Source organism: Lepidothrix coronata, unplaced genomic scaffold (genome assembly GCF_001604755.1).
Source record: "Lepidothrix coronata isolate B3197 unplaced genomic scaffold, Lepidothrix_coronata-1.0 Scaffold58, whole genome shotgun sequence".
NCBI lineage: Eukaryota > Metazoa > Chordata > Aves > Passeriformes > Pipridae > Lepidothrix > Lepidothrix coronata.
In genome coordinates, this window is record NW_016690238.1 from 594,023 (window position 1) to 618,059 (window position 24,037).

Sequence of the window (24,037 nt, forward strand, 5' to 3'; positions counted from 1 at the left end):
ATTTTTCTAAGAAACAGTGCAAGTTCAGCTGATACTGTGCCAACAGCTGCAGCGGGGATGCTCCTTCCCTGCTTGGAGTCTCTTCCCTACAACCTTCGGATACAAAGGTAACCACACCCTGGCACCACCTAGGTTTGTGCAGCACAGAAACCAGCAGCTCTGCCAGGAGCCCACCAGGGAGATCTGGGAGAGGGGTAAAATGCACTGTGCCTGAAGGCCATCGGATTTGGGAGCAACGGGATCAAGCCCCTAGAACACAGGAAATGCTCTTGGAGCACCTCGCCCAGGTGATAGTTGGGATCTTTGGAACACAGGGCTAAGAGGAAGGGGTGCCACTAATTCCTCCTCTCCAGCAACACTGGCTGCAGGGCAGGTTTCCAGCTGCTCTGAAATACCCTCCTGCCTCCCAACAAGTTGTTTTTTTCCCCCTTTTAAAGTCAGGAAAACCAAAATGCAAGAAACCAGCTGCCCTTCCCACTCCAAGAAGTAGGTCTGGAGAGCTCCACCTCAGCCCCCTTGATCCAAACCCTCCCCGAGCTGAGGATTTTTTTAAAGGAATCTGGACCTATTGATAGAGATGTGCTAAGGCAGGAGGGAGCAACGGCAGAGCCTCACCTCGGGGACGTAGTTGTCCCTTCTCTCCCTCTCCTCCTCCTGCAGTTTGATGGAGATGCCGCGGACGGGTCCCCTCTGGATTCGCTTCATCAGGTGGGTGACATACCTGTGGGGACACGGGGGTGTCCAGGGCTTCCCCGGGGCTCCCGCCACCCTTCTTCACACCCCCAACCGCGGCGGGATGAGGAGATGGAGCTGTCACCGCCCACCCCGGCGATGTACCGCCATCTCCGGGGGACATCAGAGACGAACTGTCCGACAGCAACAGGGTTTGGGGGGGGACAGGGACCCCCCCAAACACGGGAAAGCTCTCGCGCTCCTCTCCCTGCACTATCGATGACCCGGCCACGGGCGGGACCGTGATCACTTTCGAATGCAGGGCCTGGCCCTAACCTCCCCCCGGGACACCCCTTAGTGCCCAAACCCCACCCGGAACCTTCCCGTGCCCGAACCCCCCGGGACACCTTCAGGGCCCAAACCCCACCCAGAACGCCCCCGTTCCTCACCCCGCGATCTTGTTACGCAGCTTCTTGCTGGGGATGATGGCGATCTCCTCGCACACGCGCTTGTTGGTGTGGAAGTCGTTCCCCAGGCGCGTGTAGTACTTCTCGATGATCACCCGCGCCGCCTTCTTCACCGTCTTCGTCCGGACGCGTCCCTGCGCGGGGCCAGCATCAGTAAGGCCCCGCCGAGACCGAGCCCAGCGCCTCCCCACCCAGCGCCCCCTCCCCCGGCCATCCCACCGCCCGCTGCCCCCCACAGCCCCTCGCCCCGCTCCCCCCGGTCCCCGCGCGGTCCCCGCCGCCGCTCCCACCGCAGCCCGGCAGGCGGATGGCGACGGATGGCGGGGCCCGGACTCACCATGTCGGCGGCAGCCGCGCAAAGAGACCGGAGGAGGCGGAAGGCGGCGGAAGCGCACAGCGCCCCCTGGCGGCTCGGAGGGTGTCCACAGGGGCGCCGTGGGCGTGGTTACGGGGCGTGGCTATGGCTGGGTGGGCGCGGCTCAGGCCCGGGGACTCCGCAGGGTCCCAGCGCCGCCCGACCCGCTCGGCCCCGGGGCCGCACCCGGACCGCCCAGCACCGCTCCGTGTCCCCAGAGCGGGATGGACCCACCCAGGAGGCCGTTCTGGGGCACCAAAACATCCCAGGATAGGCTGTGATGAAAGACATAGAGCACGCACAAACTCGCATCACACAGCCCCAAAGGAGGGGTGACCACACGCGGGTGGCTGCAGAGTTAGAAGGGGGCACAAAAAAGGAGCCCAATACCTTAACCCCCCCCCCAAACCCTCCAAGGACATGGGGCACACGAGGGTGCCCCCTGTGGGCATCCCTCACTGCACCTAAAGTCCCACTCAGCCCTCCCCACCCCTGCAGAAAGGACCCCTGGGGTCCCTCTCTCACCTCATAGGCCTGCAGGGTGTCACCTCTGCACCACCAAGGCTGGGAACGCACAATCTCTTCTGATTAACCTCATTAACTTGCTGCTGCAATTAGAGGAGCTCCAGCTAGAGCTCAGGGGTCCCACGAACACCTCTGGTAAGTGGGATCTAAAAACGCACCTCCCAGCAGAGAGAGCTCCCTCCCACCAAGTCACCCACAGTATCCATAACTCCATCCATACCCCTCCCCCTACCTCTGGAAGAGACAACACAGCCCTCCCAAATTTAAAGACACCTACCCCCCCGCAGTAGAGAGCACAAGAAAGGGCTTTTTTTTTTTTTGCTGCAACGTGTTTATTATGTGCCAAAAACTACACCACAGCTTACTCCACGCGTCTGTAGGAGAGTGCAGTCTTGCCTGCATATACTACAATGAGGTAGAGACTTCACAAACAGCTTCACAAAACCCCACAAAGAGCAGCTGGGATATGCAACAATGCAACATCAGCTCAGCAGGAAAGAAAAAAAATCATCATAATAAAGAGGGAGAAATTATGACACTGGTTCTTTGGCACACAGCTTCCAATAGAGGGGGAAGTAACAAAAAAAATAATAATCGGCATAATTAAAGGTCTCAAATCCCAGCAGCAGCATTTCAGTCGACTGCACTGTTACTCCAAACATCTCGGGAAGGAATGGAAAATTACTTGTCCCCTCTAAGAGAAAGGGCTCCCAGGAACCTTAATCATCCACCGAAACGCAGCCCTTTTTTAGCTTGTTACAAAAAGAAAAGGTTTAAGTCCTGTGACTTTGTGTGATTAAAAACCTCTATCAACCCCCCGTAAGTGCAACTTAAAAAAGTGCAACAAACTATTTTAAAACTATATACAGCAGCTCAGAGATCATCATCCCATCCAGTTTCAAATCCAAAAACAAAAACAAAGCCCGGCCTGTCCCGTTGCAAACCTCTTGATTTACAACGTCCCGCCAGCAGCCCCCAGACACAAATTGCAATAATGTTAAAAGCTGCCAGGAAAGAAAAAAATCTCTCGTTTCAAACGACTTAAAAACTGTTTTTAAGAGTGTAAAAAGGAACTCGTAAAAACCCTCGAGCGTAAAATATGAAATATGATTTGGTTTAAATGAAGAGCAAAGTCTCCTTTGTTGTTACAGTAAAAAACGCCAGCTGAACACCCAGGTCACGCCGTCCAGGTGGGGGTAAATGAATGGAAAGGCACTGTATGGCAACGGCAAAACAATGACCAATGAGACCTGCGCTCTCTCCACCAGTATTGCAAGGAATGTAAAAAAGCGCCTTTAAAAAATAAAAAAACTGAGGCGGAGGCGCCTGCGGCGACACCCCCGCGACACGTGGCCCTTGGTTGGTTGGGTTTTCTTCATTTTCAATTTTTGCTTCTCGTCAGCAAACCAGGAACCAAAGTCTGGGAACTGCAGAATGGCTTGAGGGGCGCTCCCCCCCACTCAAAACACCCCCAAACAAACCCCAACAAAACTCACTGTGCATTAGTGCAGAAACAAAAAGACCAGCAAGTGCAAACATGAATGTAAGATTTGTTGTTGTTTTTTTTTTGTTGTTTTTTTTTCCCCGTCAGTCCTCAGGAAGAACGTTCCCAGCCGGGCCTGGCTCCGGCAGGCGCTTCCCTGCTCCCCACTCGGCAGGTTCTCCAAGGGACTCCCCTGCGCCTGCGGCGGCCCCGGCGCCCTTTAGCTGGAGGAGTCCCTGTTCTTCTGGTTGCGCATCAGCGGGCGGTGGTGGCGCAGGACCTCCATGGAGTGCTGCCAGTGCCAGCAGGAGCGGCAGAAGTACTTGAAGCAGATCTGTGGGCAGAGCAGAGCAGCAACACCGTGGGCTTTCCAGCAGCAAAGGGTTGCCAGAAGCAAAGCAGTTTCTCCCCTCCCTCCCTGCCCCGTGTAGCAGCCCCCGCCAGAATGGTGGATCCGTGGATGGGAGGGAGGGAATGCCAGTGATGGCATGATGTGCCCAGCTTCCATCTTCTGAACAGTTTGAAAGTCAGGGCCTGGGTACTGGCACAGCATCCAAGCTCTGCCCCAACTCCCCTGCATCTCTGCCCCTGGAGCAGAGCTGCTGCTGCTCATCTCCCACTCTGACTCTGTGGGAAGCTGCCAGACCCTGGCCAAGCTCCTCTGCCTGCAGAGAGGGGAGGTCAGCCAGAGCCCCCTGTGCCTTGGGCAGCCCCACGAGTGACCTCAGGGTGACACACTCTGACTCCAGCTTGTCACAGCTTGCAGAGCAGCAGCCTCCCCTCCTTCCCCTCCCCCCCTCAGGGGCACTAGCCCATCCCACAGTAGGCCCTGATACACTGGCACAACACCAGCAGAATCATACCATTCCCAAACTGAGGCAGGGGAAAAGCTACCTGCGCTTCCTGGTGAGCACCAGAGCTGCCCCTCCTCCAAAACAAGGGCTCACCCCCAACTGGGCACCCCATCCTGCCCACTCAGGAAGGGACATCCCTGGACACCAACACAAACCCACTGCTCCTGGCACAAGAGAACCAGCCTTACCTGGTCTCTGCAGAAGAACGGGCCGGGCTGGGAGCTGCAGACTTGGCACATGGAGTCCTCCAGGTAAGGGTCGATCTGGACCTGCAGGAGAACCAGGCAGTGGGCACAGAGCAGTGCTGGGGCAACTGTTCACTCCTTGGGTACCCCACATCCATCCCCAGCACCCCTTGGGCTGTCAGCTCCCCACTTCCCCTCCGCCCGTGGGCTGTGGTGCCCCCAGCAGCACCAGCCACAACATAGATCCCCCTCCCTGGGCTGCCCCACCAGCCCCACTCACCTTCTTAGTAAACTTGGTGGTTTTGATCTCCACAAATGCAGCGGTCACAGCCTTCAGGTAACTGCGCTGGTTGTTGAAGGTGACACGTCCTGACCCTGGAATGAGCCAGATCACAAGTGAATCAGTGGGGGATGAGGGGGAGCCACTGCCAGCACCACTCCTTCCCCAGCACAGCTCAGCTTTGGCAAGGAGATGGTCTCCAGGGCCTGGGGGCTCTGCCTGCCCCCTTGCCCAGGCCCCACACTCCCAGGAGGAGCAGCAGCTGGAGGGAGGCTGGCACAGCCCTGCCAAGGGCAGCAAAGCAGCGGCTCCACACCTGCGCCTGGGATATGCCAGTGCTGAGACAGCTCAGCAGCTTTTCTTTGCAGCCTCCCCCTCACCCCAGAGCCTTATGTTTTGCAGCCTCATTGCCAGTCAGCAGCAATCCTGCGCCACTTGCTTCCAGCCAAGTTCTGTTTAGCTCTGGGAAAACACATCCATGCTTTCCTCCCAGTTCCTGTTCGGGGCCTAAGGGGAGTGCTGGGTGTTCCACGACTGACACACCAGCAGATTCCTCCAGTTCAGCCACAGCACCAAGTGTCACCCAAACCCATCATTCCTCTCCCAGAGCATGGAACAGAACACAGGTGGGAGGGCCTGGATCCAGTCTGGAGTTATAAGAGATGCCTCAATCAGCACAAACCATCAGGGCAAAGCTTAGTTAACTACCAGAACTGAGTGCAGACTGCTGTGACTTTAGGACAGCTTCAAGGGTGGAAGTGCCACTGAGCTGTTGGGAGAGGGTTCTTGCCTACTTGGAGCAACACAGGCTCCGCATGAACCACGGGAGGTTGGGGTGATGCCCTAGGACCTCACACAGGGCCTGCACAGGGAGGTTCTGTGATACTTCATCTATGGCCTCACAGAATTTGCTTTAACAGTCATTCATTCTGCCATTCCCACCCCCTTGGGACTGTCCCCCTAAAGACACTTCAAGGGCTTCTCAGCACCCTGGGCAAGTTCTAAACGCAAGACTTGCCCAGAAAAGCCTGACCACTGTCCAAGGACAGTGACAAGCAGTGACAGCTCTGCACTACCAAGCTCTGATTATGTTCCTGCCTGGCAACACCAGGAGATTCAGAGTCTCTCCTCAAGTTTGTGACATGCTGCAGCCTGAGCCTGGAAAGCTGGTCCTCAGGCACACACTATAGGGCTTTTCCCACACAGACCAGTCACCTCAGTGGTGTCCCCTGGCCCGTGAGGCCATCAGGGACATAAACAGGGGACATGTGTCATGACATGTCATGCTTCAGCTCCAGTGACAAGAGCCCAAAGTGTGGGTAAGACCCACAGCTGTCTCAGCTCCAGGGATGGAAGAGTAGCTGCAGCAGCATCCAACAACCAGTAACAGCACCAAACAAGGACAGGAAACCCTTCACCAATGCCTAAAGGGGTATTAAAACCCTCAAGCTGCTCTGGAATAACCTAGGATCTTCCAGTTCCCAGGCACGTCAACTCTGACAGCCCTCTCCAAGGTTGGTGTTGTCTCCCCATGGCCAGGAGGTAAGGAGCACAGACTGTGGAAGAGGCTGAACAGACATCTGCTCCCAGAGCCTGGCACCTGGGCAGTCTTCCAATTGAGGGACAAGCCAAGGGCACCACTGCAGCCTGCTCAGAGCATGATGCTGGCAGGACTGTCACTTACCAATGGGATACTTGTGCTTGTCCGTGTCGATGCCAGCGTAGACCACCCCTCCAAACAGGTCATACATGACGGCTGCCAGGGCCTCTGCATTGAGCATCCCGTGCAGGGCCCCCACGAACACCGTCTTGCTGGGGTCGAGCCGCTGTGATGGGCTGCGTACAAAGTTGCTGTCGGCCAAGACCCACGGGATCACCTGCACCTGGAACCACACACACACAGGGCAGGTCAGCCACGGCCTGCAGAGCCACACGCTCTGTGCTCAGCTCACAGGAGCCATCCCAGACCCTCAGACCACACTCCTGAGCAGCAAGTGTCACTTGTTGTTGCTGCTCAGGGTCCACATCCAGGGCATCCCAGCTCTGGAGCTCCAAATACCTCTGGAGAGTCCACAAGGGAACAAAACCAACTCCTGCTTCCAGCCAAACTGGAGTCTAAGCCACCAGTCCCTTGAGGCTGGCAGCCAGGAGACAATCCACATACCTGCACCAAATGTTTATGGCCCAGTCGGATGCCTCCCAGCACAGGAGCCTGTTGTTGGAGGGGATCACTGGAACAACCCACCCACTGCCAACTCCAACAGGAGCTCCCATCTGCTCAGCAGCTGATGGAGGGCTCCAGAGAGGAAAAGCTTCTGGCAGAGCTAAATCACCAAGCACAGAAGCACTGCCAGTCACCAGACACCTGGAGAGCTGTCTGGAGCAAGTTAGTTTGTGCCTGTCTAGGTAAGAGCTGGATCTCCATCCTGTAACTCCCCTAACTCAGGCAGTGGTCCCTGATCTGAGGTTCCCCTTTCCTGGAAGGCCAAATGGAGCCTCCAGCAGCCTCAGTACCTCCAGAGCACAAGTCAGAGCCAGACAAGGCTGCACTGGGGAACAACCTGGGATCTAAAGTATCTACCTGGGGAACATGAAAGCCATTAGTTTTGCAAGTAGAGGAGGCCTGACAAAGCATCAGAGGGATCCCAGTCTGATTCCAGAAGCAAAGGTGTGCTAGAAGCAGCATGGAGCAGTAGAATTCCCTGTTCCCGTGCTCCTTTCCAGCTAACTGAAGCTGAAGGCAGGGTCTGCCACCAACCCACAAGCTCCACATCAGTTTAACACAAGCAGTTGTGAAGGACACAGACACAGCCCTGACACATCCCCACCACAGCAACACACCAGTTAAGGCTGGCCAGGAGCCAGCACTCCTGCTGCTGCTGTTCCAGCCCTGCTTTCCTTTTCTCCAAGGATCTCATCCACATCCCCTGCTGCCCCTGTGGCTCTGCTCACCTCTTTGCAGCGCATCCTGCGGCTGGACATCTTGAAGTAGTACTCACTGAGCCCGTCGGGGCTCAGCAGGTCCTGGGAGCACGCCTGGAGCAGCGCACGCACCGACTTCTCCGACTCGAACACCAGGTACACGTATCCTTTGGAGGGGAAGGGAGAGAAACTGCTGTTAGAACTGTGGTAGAGAAGGAAGGCATCATCCCAGTTTGCAGACACCCTCAAAATCACTCAGATGCCACCTGAATTTTCTGTGTGACAGCTCTTGCTGTCCCCAGCAGACTCTTTGTACAATCCAGAGTATGGACAAGCTGGGAAGAGCCCAAACCCAGCGTGGCACAAGGGGCAGAATGCCCACATCCACAGGGGCTACTGTCTCTTAGGCACAAACCACACCTGGACATGCCAAGTGGGCACCACCAGCCTGGCCACAGTGAGGCCTGCAGAAAAATGGATTCTGCTTCACATTTAGAATATCCTGGCTCAGAAATGTAAGTCCAGGATTTTAAAGTCACTTCCATGGGTGCCAGCGCTGTGCCTCACACTGCTCTGGTGCCTGAACAGGGCCAGTGGGCACCAAACAGCCACTTCCTACCCCATAACTCCCTCCTGCTTATACAACATGTCAGTCCAGCTGCTCCAGACAGGATCAGGCCCTGGACATTGCTGGCTCACTGGTCCCCAGGCTGTCAGTGTGCTGTGGGTGCCCGTCTGGACTCACCACATGCTGGTAGTGGGGACCAGCTGTTATCTGGAGCCACAGCCCCATGTGGAACTCCAGAAACAATCCAGAGAAGGTTCCCATCACCCCATAGCTCTGTCCAGCCCTGCTAGGGAGGGGTGGGGACGCTGGGTTGGGGGTGACTCTGCAGCCCAGGTGCAGACCCAGGTGAGGGCGGGACATTACCCAGGGTGTTCTGTACCATCCAGTGACCAGCATGCAGCCGTACCATCCCAGCATCCGTGCTGTAACATAGCATGGGAAAAAAGTAACCCTACCGTGTCGCTATTACCTTTAGGCATATTACCTTTGGGAGGACAGCGTGGGTGTTTGCCATCCTTACCGGGCCACTCCACACTCAGGGAGCCAAAAACACGGAAAGTGTTGATCAGCCCAGCTACAGGCAGAAGGAAAGAGGTCAGTGTGCCCCCGCAACGACTCCATCCTGCACCCTTCCCCATGTCAACACCCAAGGCCTCAGTGTGGGGCCAGGGGTTGCTCACCTTCTGTGATGTCCCATGGGACTCCTCCCAGGAACACTTTGCACGAGTAAACAGGGTTCTTGTAGTTTCGGGGAGGCAGCTGCCCACTCCAGGTGCAAGTTGCTTCGTTCACAGCTTGGACAGACACCAGTAACACTCAGTACAGGATCGCTTCCTTCCCACTCTCCCATAGGTCTTCCCCATATTCCCCAACTACAGGCTGCCCAGACACCTGCCTGTTCTCTCAGCAAGTAGGAGCCAGAGCCAGGCTTGTGCCTGGAGAAAGCCCTGCCCTTGTGCAAGCTCCATGCCCAGCCACGGTGCCCGCACAGACACCACCATGCCCTCCCAGAGGTCTGGGACCATCCCCTGGCCCTGCAGCCTGCCAGGACCACCCCCAACTCACCTGCCGCTTGCCGATGAAGCCGGGCTTCTCTTTCGATACTGAAGGGATCTTCCGGAGAGTCCAGAAGGTCCCAGGAAGGCCACGCAGATGCTCCAGGCCATCTTTTCGATGCACTGGCTGGGGAGGAAGTTACTGCAGCCAGGGCAGCTTGATCTTGATCCAGCTGGGATCCCACTCCCATCTTCAGGGGTTCTCTTGACACCCCACCGAGAGGCAGGAAGGGCAGAGGTGGGGAGATGCGAAGGCTTGACTGTAAGAGAAAGGCCACATTGAAATCCAGCTCCAGAGTAAGAGCACATAATGCCGGGGTGAGGCACCACACTGGGGCTGTGCCCTCACCCATGGTACTAGAAGGAGCTCTCAGTGATCTCCCGAGACCCTCTGACATCTAGCAGGAGCAGGAAAGCAGCCACCCATCTGCCCCAGCACCCTCACAGGACCAGAACTTCCCTGGCAAAGGCCTATCCCTGCAGTCATTCCCCCCATGCCCATGATCAGTAGCAGGGATTGTTAAGCAGGAGGCACCTCACAGACCACAAAGCCAAGAGTTACCCCCTGCTGCACAACCCCAAGGACACTGTAACCTCCAGGGAGCACCAGCCACCCCAGGAGGAATGGCTTCAGTGGGCAGGGCTCACTGGCAGCACCCACCAGCTCCAAAGGCACCAGCTGGATCCCACCCTTCCAGCCCAGCTCCAGGCCCACCTGACCAGGAAGTGGACACTGCTGGCCACAGCCACTCACAGGTTTCACATGCCCCTCCCAGGGCAGAAGGAAGGAAAGCATGGATTGAAGGAGAAGCAGGGATGTGAGACACTGCAGCTCACGCTGCCAGCTGTGCTGCAGATCCATCCCTGTGGCAGCTGCCCACACCAGGGCCATGCCAGGAGACCTGACCTTCCCAAACAAGGCCAGCACAGAGCCCTGTGCCCTGCACTGCCTGCCACCATCCCTGCCTGGGGTGCTGCAGCCACTCCCAGAGCAGATCCTGATTCTCCAGGGTGGATCACAGCAAAATCAACCCCACATCCAGTCAGCTGTGTCCTTCACATACATCCCAACCCCTTGTCCAAGGGGTCAAGGCCACAACCACACTGTGGCAGAGCCAGGAGCAGCTCCTGGCTTTATCCTTCTGTGCCAAGGCCAGGCCAGGCCATGCAGCAGCACCTCCTGAGCTGGCTGGAACCAGGCTGTCCTGCTGGCATCCAGAGCTGCTGCTCACAGAGCACAGCACAGACTGGGGCAGCGAGACTGACACTCGCCGTGCTCCCTGCCTTCCAAATTTAGCTGTGCTTTAGGGAATAGGAGCAGGCTAGACCCAGTTTGCTCAAGAAGAAACAGCCCTGAGATGGGGAACTGCAGTCAGCAAACAGGAAGGGCAATGAAAGGCAGGGACAGGAGCTCCTGAGAAGTCCAAGCTGGAGCCTGGAAGTAGCTGTGCTCATCAGCAACCTCCCTGCTGGAATCAGGACAGACATCCACCTTGACACACACCAGCTCAAGCACTCAGATCTCCCTGAGAGCTACTATAACCCATTAGGGCTGCAAGCACAGAGCCCTACAGCCAAAATATTTATTTAGAAGAAAAAATATGAGGATATTACTGGCTTGTGCTGAGGGAGTGCATGAGCAGCCCTTCTCCCAAACCCTGGGCTGTGTCAGCGTGGGCATGACAGCTCCCTCCAGCACTCCCTTCCTTGGCAGCCCCCCACAGCTCTCCCATGCTCCCCAGAAACACAGCAAGATCCCAGGAACCACGGAGTGGGTGCGAGACCCAAACTTACGATCAAGTCTGAGAGGTGGTCGGAGCCAGAGCTGAACCCACTGGTGTCAGAGTCCGAGGGGCTGCTGGAGCGGGAGTCCAGGAGGGACCGGGAGTTCCTCAGCGACGGCGTGGAAAACTTTTCTGACAGGTCTGAACCAATGGGGTCTAGAGGCAGGAAACTCAGTGGGGGCTTCCCCAGGACATTCCCGAGAGGGCTACTCAGCATGCTGAGAACTGCAACAGAGAGACACTGTCTGTCAGTGCTGCAGCACAACACACCACCTTCCTCTCAGCTCTTCTGGCAGAGGCACCGGGCTCCTGCCAGCCCACAAATGGCATGTCAGGGAGGTGGCACCTCTGGCAGGTACCAACCCTCTCCACAGCTCTTTGCCATCAGTTGTGCCACAGTGCTGCATAGCCGGAGCCAGCAGCAGCAGCCTGGTGTGGCTGACGAACATGAGGGTGGGTTAATCCCCTGAAAGCGAAATCAGCCAGAAATCCCACTTTGTCTGGGAGAGAATAAGAAACCCCGAAACCTAGATATCGATCTCAGAGGTGCTCTGGACAGGCCTCTCTGACCAGCCCATGCCACTTCTTGATGCTTGTGCCGGAGCAAGCTGGGAGCCCGGGGTGCAGCTCCCCAGCAATGGGGGCACACACCAGGCTGAGAGGAGCACACCAGCAGGCATTTCCAAGCTCAGAGGTGGTATACTGCCTCACATCAGACCCACCAGGAGGTGGTTATGGGCAGCCAGGAAGGTGCCAGCCTGGCCTGCTGACGGAGAGGCTTTGCAGCCCTCAGCAAGCCCCGTCCCTGGTGCGTGTTCACAACAAGCCTGTCTGGTCAGGCCTCTGCCTGAGAGCCAACAGACAGGTACTCGCCAGACTGCTTCCCTCACACAGCAGGTGTGTCTCCCACTGAGCAGAATCCAGGCAAATTCCTCTCTGCAAATGGAGCTGTCCCCCAGGCAGAGCACCAGACCGCCAAGGGGTCAAAGTCATGTCCTGGTCAGTGATGTCCAGGTAGCTGCCACCCAGGAGGAGAGAGAGCACAGGGCAGGCTCAGCCACGCAGGATCCCACAGGGGCACAACACCAGTCAGCTCTATTCAAAAGGAGCAAGTCTCAGCAAGCTGAATGTGTCCCCAAACCCAATGGAAAGAGCAAAGCGTTCAGAAATGGTTTCAATTATTCAGAGCTTGAAAAACAAGGCAGCTTGTCCTGAAGCTTTCAGTTTTCAGCAAAGCAAGTTTGGGATCCACTTGAGCTCCTCCAGCCCCACCTGATCTCAGCCAGCTGGACCACAGGGTTTTAATCCTGATTTTCAGCAGCTCCTGTGCAGATGAGGATTAATAATCCCAAACACCTCCCAGTCCAGGAAAGTAAAAATGCCATCATGCTTCAAGTACACTACGGTCAGACACCAGGACAAGGCAGTGTCAGCACCAGAGAAACCTGCCAAGGTACCTGAGGCAAGATGGTGGGATGTACCTGTCCCAAGCCACATTATCCAGAGGCACACCTGCTGTGGAACTGGCATCTCCAGCCTCACACTTAGGGAGAAACAACGCCAGCAGAGATCCCAGACAGGTACGGGTAAGTCCTTTACTTGAAGCATCTCCCTCAACCCAGCTGAGCCCTGAGTGAGAGTCACAGCATCTTCCCACGTTTGCAGAGCCTTATCCCTGCAAGTTTCTCCTATTTTGGCTACAGTACAGGACTATGCACTCACCTCTGACCACACCTGGAAAGGGACGTCCTGCCCTTGGCTCTCCCCAACAGCAGCACCTGTGCTCACACCCAGACCTGCAGCCACGGGAAATCCCAGCTGGCCCAGCAGTCCTTACCTGGGCAGAGCCCCAGGAGCCAGGGGAACGAAGGCAGCTGGAGCCAGGGAGGACGCTGCTCCCTCCTAGTCAGGGCTCAGAGCAGGGCAGAGCATCTCCCAGCCCAGGCAAGGCACACTACACTGCTCCACCGACTTCTCTGAAGCCACGTGACATGTTTAAAAATACAGCCGGCGTATTGTTCCAGGGAGACAGCTGAATGTGTCCGACAGGCTCCAAAATCTGATTAGTCACTAAACAGCACAAGAGGCAAAGCAAAGCAGCTGATCCCATGGCCCAAACGCTCCCGCACTGACGCCCTCCTCCTCCCCAGCCAGTGAGGACAGTGGGTTTGGAACGCCGGGCAGGGAGCAGCCCTGTGCTGACTCTGGCTGCACAGCATTCCAGAGACCTGGAGCAGCAAGTACCAGGCAGATTGCTACCAGGCAGTGCTGTCCTGCACCTCATCTCCTGGTTACCAGAGATGAGGGACCACAACTCCATTCAGGATGCACTAGCAAGGGTTTGGGAGCTCATCAAGAGCTCCCAAAGACATACAGGGTCCAGCTGCTCTGCCTCATTTATTCACCCTTACCCCCGCCACCACTTATACATTTCTCCCAGGAATGCTCAGCTCTCACCACAGCTACAAAACCAGTAAGGCCAGTGTGAGCACACCGGAGTAGCAGGATTACTGGCCTTTAAAGGGATCCACTGTCTGGACATTAACCACCAGGCAAAATCCTGCTGGCTCCAACTGCCCCACTCCTAACCTCATGTCCTGGAAGTGCTGACATTCTGCTGTTAATGCAGATGGATTCCATCCACTCCAGCAGCTTTGACAGCTCTGCACAGGCAGCACTTGGTTACACGCTCTGCAGGATACACTGAGCTCGTGGGAGACCCCACATCACCCCAGTGGGCCTGACTCAGCTTCAGCTGGTACCCACGGCCTCTCACAGGGACATTGGGAGGAAAAGCCATGAGCCAGGCTCAGCATTTCCTCCTTTATGCTTGCTTAGTGCCCTGAATCCAGCCTGTTAGGTGGCCTAGGAAACAACAGCATAAAACACCAGATTTTATTCCTCACCCCCATCCTGATGGAATCTTGCTCTAACTCCCTACTCTAACCCACCCAACCCCTTCTCGCAGATGGGGCACAAGAGCCCAAACACAGGTTGGCCATCTAAAAGCCCTCGAAAGTCCTTGTGGCCACAGTTCTCCCTGGGAATTTGTCCTTGTGTCCCCTCCCAACCAGACAGCTCATGGAAGGGAATAACATTCCCAACGCGCATGGCAGGATGCATCAACAATTCCTGGTGTCAAGAACATCCTTGCAAGTCCCAAAGTGAAACAGCAAACGTCAGGGAAACAGACTAAGAAAAAAAAAAGTGAGTGCAAAGAACTAAGTATTTTTCACATCTAGAGGGGAAATTTTAACTGAAGGGTCAACACAGCTCGCACAGCAGCCACGTGGGGAGAGCTTCTGGAACTTTTCCTGCCTCCACTCAGCTCTGCAAGGGAGGCACATGCCAATGCTCCTCTGCAGGGGACAGCAGGAAAGGAGCTTTTAGTAGAAACTCGGTGCTGACTTTTGACTCACTGCTGCAGCTTTAATGACTGATCCGGAGCCAGCACGCTCTGCTCCATCTCAGAGTGTGTAAGCCCAGCACTGGCAGGTTTAAGAGTTCTGTGGAACAGCCTTGACACCCACGTGGCACTGCCAGGTCATGGGCACGTAGGGCTCTCACTGGAGAAGGAGCATTTTGAAAACCATTCATCCTCCTTAGCTGAGCTTTTCCCAGTAAATGCTGTCAGACCAATGCTGTTGCAATGCACCTTAATTCCTGCATCATGTCAGGGCTCCAAAAGATACTGAGGGGAGCACAAGCCTCTTGGAGTCATCACACCCAAACCAGACACTTCACAGAAATAAGCAGCTACCCTGAGCCCACAGTAGTGGTTTCACAGGGCACTGGTTTTAACTCCTGAGGCCAACTCTGCCCACAGACCCCAAATTATCCTTTAAGTCCAGTTACCAACCACTGAACTAGCACTTTTAAAGTGAGTTTACCCAGTCTCAAGCAGATCACTCCATCAGCACAAGCTGCAGTTCACAGCACATCTTGGGAAAGGTGGCCTAAAAAACAGCAAGATGCCCAATGCCCAAACCAAACAGCTTCAGAACAGCTTTTACTTTTCCTCCTGCCAGTTAAGACTCCCAGCACATGCCCAGGACCCTGGAGCACACAGCTCTTCTTGTCAATTAGCCCATGGCACTAAGCACCACACGAAGCATCCACTGAATTTACTCCTGACGATCAGAGCTGACCAGAAGCTCTGCCACCACCACACTGACCTCTCAACAAGTGCTTCCACTTGGCTCTGGGGGAGACCACCCAGCAGAACAAGCCAGAAGGAGATCAGTGCTGACACTGTTCGGGTTTAGTCAAATTATGTAGCAACTGAATCTTTCCCAGAGCAAAAATCCCCCTCACCTGACAGCTGCCCAGGTCCTTCTGTTCAAGTTCACTCCCCACACTCAGAACATCAGTGGGAGCTCCCCCCTGGCTGGAAACAGCAATCCTGTTGCAGGAGCAGGGTGCCAGGCCCCAGTTCTTATGCTGCCAGCACCGTCTGGCACCTGCAGGCTCCGAGCGCAGGCGGTTCCGTGCCACGCTTGGCACAGCCCCGAGTGTGAGGGGAGCATACACACACATGTACTCTTTGAAGTCGTGCTCTGAAGACATGTTACAGCCTCTCAAAGCTCACTGCAGGGCTGGAAAAAGCCTATTTATAAGAGTTCAGGACTTGTCTGAGCAGGTCCATGATGCCAAGGCCTTCAGAGGGTCACTTCTGCTGGCTGGCACCCCCAGCAAGGTCAGACGGAGCCACACTGCAACCTCCAGAGAGGAGATTCCAGAAGTTTATCTGCTGGGAGACTACTCAGCACAGAAAGGATGGTAAACTTAAGACTTCCCCTGCATCCACCAACTACTAAGGCTGGAAATCCACCCTTCTGCTTGGATGCTCTTGCAGAAATAACAGGAAAGCTCTTACCAGGAGAACTAAGGCAGAAGAGCCAGATTTCAGTGCCACCACGCTGCTGCTCCGACCAGGTGACACCTGAGGCCGAGAGGCTGCAGAGCCATGTACACTTTGGGGCAGTGCAACAGGACAGGGAAGCAGCATGACCAAGGCCCTGGAGACTGAACACAGTGCAGTTTCTTTTGTCATGCATCAAATAAGCTTGTAAAGGAAAAAAAAAAAAAAGCTGATGTCCTAAACAATAGCCTGCTGCAATTCCAAAAAAACAGCTCGTCTGCAGTTTTTACCACCCAGCCAAGCTCTGCCCCGGTGGGGTGGGAGCAGCTGAATGTTTTAGTCAGCCAAAAAGCAGCACCTCCTACAGACACTGAGCAACTCCATGGCAAGAGAAACATTTGCATGTCTGAAAGGCAAATGGGCACCTCAACCTCCTCCTACAGCTCCAGTTACATCTCTAAGTCAGGCAGTGACACAGCCAGACAAGCTGCCAGGGTGAGATCTCCCCCTCTGTCAGCAGCTCAAAGCTACAGGCAGGGAAGGGGTGATCAATTCTCCAGCCTAATCCTAAGCGAAGTTTTAGCACTTCTCACCTGCAGCCGTGGGACCTGGAGCTGCCTGTGAGGAGCCAGCACACCTGGGGCCACAGGGCCACAGCCAGCTGTGGGGCTGCACCACACAGCACAGGAATGGGCTTTGCCTGGCACAGGGAAAGCAGACACTGGATTCCCCCCTCCATTTACAGACCACCAAACTCTTACAGGGGCACAAAGAAACTGAAGAAGCTGCAGCAAGAGCAGTGGCACAAGAATTTCTTCCTCTTAAGTGGAGCAGCCGCAGGACAAGGCCAGTGGTGGAGGGGAACTCTGTCCTTGGCCCTTGGAGCTCACCTGAGCAGCACACTGGATACCTCCAGAGGTCCTGCCCAGCTTAAATCCTCACAATTTGATTTTGTTCCCATTATCCATTGAAAAAAGCAGTCACTGCTGTCATAAGAGGAGCCAACCCAAGTCCAAGGCACACAGTCCTCTCTGGGCTGTATCACCACGGAAGTCTCAATCATCTCAAACCAACTACCAGCTCACTACCAGAAAAGCAGCTCCCAAAACTGCAGAAGTGATCAAACTAGCAGTAACCACCATCTAAATAAGAACTACAGCACAGCCTCCCTTTTGTTTCTGAACTACAAAAGAGGAACCTCTGCCCTCACAGATTCTTCATTTGGGGCGAAGAAGAACTGAGGATATTCAGGCAGCTATTTCTGGCTTGCTAAGAAGGGGGCAGGGGAATAAAAAAGGCAGCATGATCCCACAGCTGAACCACAGAATTAGAGTCAGGACACCTGAGGTCTATTCTTGGTTCTGTCACCAACATGGTAAGTCACTTGCCCTGAAAAATGGAAACAGCAGCAGAACTAGGAAGAGAGAAAAGCTTATTGCATTAACACCAAGGAGCACAGGTCCTCCACCAGCACCAAGAGCAGGGCCTGGCTGACAAGGCTCACTGAGGCAGGGAATTCACTCCTGTGTGTTTCTAGGAAAGGAGAACAGACGCCCAAGGTAAATATATAAATAAGAAAAGACAGCTAAAATGGGCTTCAGAATTAGAAATGTCCAGGTGCACTCACTAAGCAGGCTGCCACAACCATGACTGTTTTAAAAAGATCAGAACACTGAAGCACAGCAGATTTTAACATGTATCAGTCCCAGAGAGATTTAAAAGCCAACATATTCAGGTCAAATTCTGCACAACAAGCTTCAGCTTTGCAAGTCTCAAGAACAAACACTTCTATATTTAAGTACCAAACTCCTCTCAATTATCTGCAGCAACATCCAGGGTGCAAACTCTGCTGTGTGTTACCTGTGCTAACAAGAGTGACTCATCCTCACTCTCAGCTGCATCAGTCTGGGGGTGATGAGTCCAGGATAGCCCCTTTAGAAGGGGGGTTCCCTGGAGGAGCGTGAGGGGTACAGGCTGTTGGCCCTACCCCTCTGGACAAGGCAGTAGCAAAGGAAGAACTGGAAGAAGGAGAGACTTTAGTCTCAAATGCAATCTTATTTGGGAAATGGCACATGAGCTTCACTAAGGCCTTCAGCTGGCACAAAGCCACTGCCAGACTGGCACTTGCAGCCCCACCAGTGATGACTGCAGGTTCCCAGTTATCTTCCAGAGGCCTGCACACCTCAGCATCACAGCTCTGGGGGTTTGCCTCACCTTCCCTCTGCACTCCTGGGGAGAAAACCAGACAGAGAGACAAGGAGCTGGGCATTTCACCGCATCCCTCCCAAAGGGGTGGCAGCAGCTGCCGTGCCCAGGAGCAGCCTCTGCGCTGGCAGCAGCACAGACAGCACCTGTGATTCAGCTGTTTTGCCAGTGCCTAAGGGACCAGGCACAAGGAGATGTGTTTCCAGGGTGCAGCCCTGGCTGAAGATGCCCTGCTCAGTGCCCCAGGCCACACCCCATGTGTTCAGTCCTACAGCAGCACTGGGAAGGGACTGTGCAGTGACAGCTCAAGGACCACAGCACCATCTGGAAGTGGATCGTTTCAGAGCCAACCCAGTGGAGATGCCCATTTAATGGGTGTTGTTCTGGGAACACTGTGGCACTCCAGGAATTAGCTTCTACAGCCCCTTGGCCCACTGCTATTTCTGCCACCCTCCAGCAGATTTCCTACCCTGAGCAGGAAGTTGGGCTGGATAACCTGGTTAGAAGAGGTCCCTTCTAACCTGAGTTACCCTAAAAAAAAGCCAGCCTGCCAAGAGCACTGCAGAGGACTAAGAGCCCTCTTACAGCAGTTCCACATGCTGTCACTGCATAAGAAGTCAGCAGGAGGGATTTCACCTGTACAAACAGGCCCAACGCTCTCTGCTGCCCCGGCCCTGGTGACACCCCAATGACAGGTCACCCTGCAATGCCACACCTGGGTATCACTGTGCCCAGGGACAACACAGCACCAGGGACAAACTCAGGCCTAAGGCAGCAGGAGCTGAGGAAGAGAAAGAGCAGGCATCACTCTTACCTTTGCTACAGGCAACCCCAGCACACTGGGAGAGCAGCTCCCAAAGCTGTTCCCCATCCCAGCTCCATGTGGAAGTACTCAGGCCAGCACACACTGTGCAGTTTGCTGTGAAGGTACTGAACCAAAAACACATCCAGGCCCTCTTCTAGAGAGCTTCCATGTTCCCACCAATGGAGCTGCAGCAGACAGAGCCTTTCAGGTCGGCTCTGTCCAGCAAGGAACCATCCCATCCACTGCTTAGACATGTAGCAGTACAAGGGCTGGAGGAAAACTCATCCAACCCATTTCTCATCTGACTGGGACAATTCTGGGGATGAATCTTACTCCCAAGGCCAGAGCTTGCACACAATAAAACCACTGTGCTGCTACCTCCAATATCAGTCACAAAAAGACTAAGTTACCAGTAGCCTGGTGCAGTTCAGAGCCACCAAACAGCAGCTCCAATCCTCAGAAGGGAACACACCTGTTAAGGCTCAATTCCAGAGTGAGCCAAGAGAAATGTTCTCCAGACCACCACTGGACACACTGCAGCACACTTGGCTGCTCCAGAGGCCACAATCAAACACCTCTCCCTGAGAAGCCAAGAGAAGGGTTTGGGGTGGTGCCCCCCTGCTCCTCCAAGCCGCCTCCAGCACAGGACTGGAGCTGCCTTGACCCACTTCAGTTCTGGATGGATACAAGCAGAGATGCTGGTTGGGTTCCTGTTCCACTTACTCCTCTATTTGCATCTTCTGTTTTACAGCATCAGCGCAGATAAAAATAAATCTGTTTTAGGAGAAGCTGCTCAAATGGAAGCTTTAAGAGGTGGATTAAGAGCAACTGCCATTAGAAACCAATTGCAAGCTCAGGTTTGATACTTCTTTTACTTATTTGATACATATTTTATTCTGTTAAGGATCAAATACTGCTGCCACATGAGCAGTGTGCAGCTATTAAGTGCTTCCCTGCTTCCCACTCCTCAGCACGGCCACTAAGGAATCAGCCCACGGACCATGAGCAGCCCTTATGGAAACACTCAAGGAACAAGTGCCCATTAAGCACCCACACCAAGTGCAGCCTCAGAAAAGCCCAACAAGAGCCAGCATGGCACAGGACAAGCTTTCAGAGACTCCTGGAGTACAAGCACCAAGCAGTAGACCAGGAGAGTCAAGGCAGCCCCCAGCTTTGTTCCCTTAAGCCATTATCACCCATAAACTCCAAACAGGAGGCAATACCACCATGTTTGTACTTCCACTACTATTCCCTGAACATCACCAGGCTGCTGGGAAAGCCTGTCTTCCTTTCAAGGCAACAACAGGCACCTAGAATATGGAATTCAGGAACACCACCAAAACTCTGGATACCTGTTTACCTGAACCAGACACAGGTTTGAGGTCAGCAAGAGGTAGCCTTATCTCCTTGCCCCAGCAGCCACACCATCAGTAGTGTGAAAGAACCTTTCACTGCATTTTCTAAGTAGACTTGGGCTTCGATCTGACTGTGTCTTACTCAGATGAAGCACTTGCTCCCTGCACCCAAAGCTCCCCTTTCACCAGAGAGCAGGAAAAACCATCCTTGGATACTCTAGTGCCAACCTAGTGTTATCCAAATGCTGAGCTCTCCCATCAGGATGAGCCTCTGAAACATTCCTCTAGCACAAGGAGAGGGATTTTTACACAGCCAAGCAGGAATATGCAGGAGCTGAGGATACAACTAGGTCTTCTGAAGCCACACGTCCAAAAGACAGAAGGAAAACCAGCAGGGAGAGACTTGGACACGCACAAGGGAGAGCTCTATAGAGCAGGGTTAGTCTAGCAGCAAATTAAACAGAGGGAGAACTGGGGAATTCCCTCATCCAAATCCTCTGCCTGCCCCAAGCTCTGCATCCAAGCACTCAAACCAGCAGTCTGAGGAAGGCCAGCAACTGCCACAGTGTGTTTATGAACAGCCACCCCCAGGCTGAGCAGCAACGCTCATCTGGGTGGGTTCAGGTACCTGCCACCACACGAAGCATTTGAGGACACTCTGGAAACAGCCCAACCTGAAGAAGCAGCTTACGAATACCTCCTGCTGTTCTCAAGAAGAAAGCAGGAGTCCATGACAACAACCATTCTGCCTGTGCAACAGGTCTTTTCTTTCATCCTTCAGAGGTGGGTTTTGCCTTGAAGACTTCAGAGTGATCCATGCTCAGAGGCCTCAGCTATCTGCCAGGTGACACACAACAGACAACAGCTCCAGCCTAGCAGATTTTAAGCAACTACAGATAAGCAAGCTTATTGCAAAAAATTAGTTGCTGTGCTCTGGGAAGCAGGAGAACCAAGGGCTGGGAAGATTCAGCAGCATTTCCTTACCAAAGGCAATTTCCTCAGCAGAGTGACTGGAGCTGCAACCTTGCAGGCTGGAGAATGAGACAGCAGCAGCCACCCCGCAGAGGGTACAGATGAGGCTGGAGCTGCAGTCTCAAGAGCAGATCCAAGGAAAAGCTCAGATCTGTAGCTGCACCAGCAGCTTTAGGGGCACACAACAAGCAGAGAGGTAGATACAACAAGGTGCTCCATCAGACACCATCAAAAGAGCTCACCTGGTGACTTCACCTAGAGAGACAGACATCCTCTCCAGAAGATTTGATCCTGCTGAAAACACCCTTGCAGGTTAGCATTGCAAACTTAAAGAGACTGGTTTTAGGATGATTTCCCAGTAGGCAAATCTGCTGTCCCACATAGGGACAGCTCCCAATGTAGGGCAGGACAGACCAGCCAGACCAAGCAGCTGAAAACCAGCCAGGGAGACCGAAAATCTGCACAGGGATCTGCTGTGCACTGCTGTTCTCCAGGCAAAAACTGGATCGAGACCCCATTTCCTTGTGCCACTTGAGGAACAGGGCAGTGAAGGTAAAGGATACCATCAAGGGCAGTCCCACCTTACTGCCTCTTGATCTCCCTCCCTGCTTTTGCAGAGCAATGAACTAACTCCGAGATCTTAACACACGTGCCTGCCTACTGTGAGGCTACTTTAAAGATAAGGAAACACTGCCTCAAGAAATACAGCCAGGAATGGCGGGACTGGAAGTGTTCAAGGCCAGTTTCCTGCAGAAGTCCCTCCCCAGGCCACAGAGCAGGTTTCTGGGACTTGTTGAAGTATTTCCAGCCTGACAGATCTAGTGGCAGCAGAGGGTTTGAGATGCTTTGCCTGCTATGAGACAGCAGTTCAATCCTACAGCCAATAACTGCCGGCAGCTCGAGCCTGCAGCAGCCACTGCCTCCAGAGAGCCTCTCTCCAGACACCAGGGACTGGCATTGCCTCTGGCACACTCCCCAGGGCTCAGCACATGTCCTCAGTGTCTTACAGCACCAGGTGCAGCAAAAAAATTCACAAATAACCCTGTTGGGATGCAAGGAGCTCAGCAGCCCTTTGGGAATAGGGTACGTAGGCAGGATTGGGGCATACAAACCACCCCCGCTGCTCTCCAGTCTCTGGATCAGCAGGCACCTGATCCCACTGCACCAAGCTGTGTGGTGACACCGCCCTAGGAGCACAAGGTGACACCAGACGGGTTTGCAGCCAAAGGTCCTTCCCAGGCTGAGGAAGCTCTGTGCTGGCAGGGAGAGGAGAGGAGGTCCCAGCTCATCAGTACTCAAGCACAGCACTGCAGGGGACCACATCAGCAATATTTATAGCCTGATTGTTAGCTTGCTTTTTTTTTTGCATTTCCACCCTTCCAGCCACCTCCCTGTGGGTCTGCACAGCTGAGTCACTGCTGGAACCTTCCAAACGCTTGGGTGCCAGCGGCACAACAGCTCTGCTTGGCAGCGCCAGCCCTCCCTGTCCCCAGACAAAGGCCAGCTCTGCTGCAGCCTCACCTGCTCACAGGACACCCTGATGGAGACTCCAGGCCTTGGGGGACAAGGCCAGCTGAGGCCTTCCAGGCCTCAGCAGCACTTAGACATAGCAGCATCCTCACCACGTCCTCCCTCTTCCCGTCATAGCATGGAAAGGCCACCTGGAAGCACCGGCATCTGCCAGCTCCTCAGATCCATACAGCTTTCAGACACAGAACACTCCTCTACCACCCAGAACGTTTCACAGCCTTTCAAAAGATGCTCCTGAACTATAAGCTCTCCCCTCCCAAGGAGCTCCACTGCCAGTCCATGGTCCTTAGGAATGAGAAAGGGCAGAGGCTCTGCAGACACGGGAGGTGTGCGCAGCTGAAGCGCTACAACAGCTGTGCCCAGGGACCAGCCTTTCACTTCTCTAGTCAGCACACACCGTCCCCAGCACTTTCAGAGCAGGAGAGTAACAGCAGCCCAGACTATCAGCATTCGTGGCCCAGCTGCTGCACAGCTGGGAAGGGAAGGTGGGACAGAGGGAGAACACTGTCTCTGAACCATGACACCTCCAGCCATAGGGCAACTAGACCCTCTGCAGAGCTGCTTAAGGCCAGAGCCTCCTCTGTGCAAGCAGCACAGCTGCAGCTGGGCAGGTTTTACATCCCAGCTATTCCCCCTTCATGTACCAACGGGAATACCAGGAGTGAGGAAACAGGCCTCTCCAGACAGCACTGGGTGCCATCTTCCAGCAGCTGTTACCACAGGTTGTTGCAAACACACAGTGGGCGCAGTTCAGAGCCCAGGGCTGTGCCTGAAGCTCAGTTCTTTCCATGGCTCTTCCCAGGCCTCTGCGGCAGCAGGAGCTCCAGCACGATGCACTGCAGTCAGCGGGGGCACCTGACACCAGATACACCCTCTGCGAGCAGGGAGGTCACTGGAGCACCTTCAAATCATCTCCAAATGAACCTCCCTCCTGAAACCAGCAGCCCCTCCACCCCTGGCAGTGAAACCCCCCAGCAGGCCCTGCCAGCCCCACTGCCCAGCCTGCGAGGCACAGAGCCCACCCCAGGCTCATGCCAGCGCTGCTTGCCTGCCTGCCGGAGCACTGCGGAGACATCCGAGCCTCTGCCAAGGCTGCCTGGCAGGAAGCTGGCCAAGGGAGCAGTGGAGATGGCACAGCAGAGCAGGTGGGGCTGGGACA

At 54.8% G+C, this 24,037-nt stretch overlaps 2 protein-coding genes across 10 annotated transcripts in view; both read right to left on the bottom strand.

Moving 5' to 3' along the window:
* RPS17 (ribosomal protein S17) overlaps positions 1 to 1,591 on the bottom strand; it is a 2,869-nt gene extending 1,278 nt beyond the window's left edge. The window contains exons 1-3 of the mRNA XM_017817008.1: positions 1,477 to 1,591; positions 1,122 to 1,273; positions 616 to 721 (exon numbers count right to left, since the gene is read on the bottom strand). Of these exons, the coding sequence (XP_017672497.1) occupies positions 616 to 721; positions 1,122 to 1,273; positions 1,477 to 1,479 (261 nt within the window). The 5' untranslated portion in view covers positions 1,480 to 1,591. The remainder of the gene's footprint in view (positions 1 to 615; positions 722 to 1,121; positions 1,274 to 1,476) is intronic.
* Positions 1,592 to 2,326: 735 nt separating this feature from the next.
* The window catches only part of CPEB1 (cytoplasmic polyadenylation element binding protein 1), a 38,961-nt gene continuing 17,250 nt past the window's right edge, over positions 2,327 to 24,037 (bottom strand). For 8 of the 9 annotated variants that reach the window (XM_017817035.1, XM_017817038.1, XM_017817044.1 and 5 more), the window contains 9 exons: positions 11,161 to 11,375; positions 9,377 to 9,626; positions 8,992 to 9,105; positions 8,781 to 8,885; positions 7,774 to 7,910; positions 6,506 to 6,704; positions 4,822 to 4,916; positions 4,545 to 4,625; positions 2,327 to 3,836 (listed from right to left, as the gene is read on the bottom strand). In XM_017817035.1, coding sequence (XP_017672524.1) covers positions 3,723 to 3,836; positions 4,545 to 4,625; positions 4,822 to 4,916; positions 6,506 to 6,704; positions 7,774 to 7,910; positions 8,781 to 8,885; positions 8,992 to 9,105; positions 9,377 to 9,626; positions 11,161 to 11,375 — 1,310 coding nt within the window. In that variant the 3' untranslated portion in view covers positions 2,327 to 3,722. The remainder of the gene's footprint in view (positions 3,837 to 4,544; positions 4,626 to 4,821; positions 4,917 to 6,505; positions 6,705 to 7,773; positions 7,911 to 8,780; positions 8,886 to 8,991; positions 9,106 to 9,376; positions 9,627 to 11,160; positions 11,376 to 24,037) is intronic. The other variant, XM_017817036.1, reaches the window with a different exon arrangement.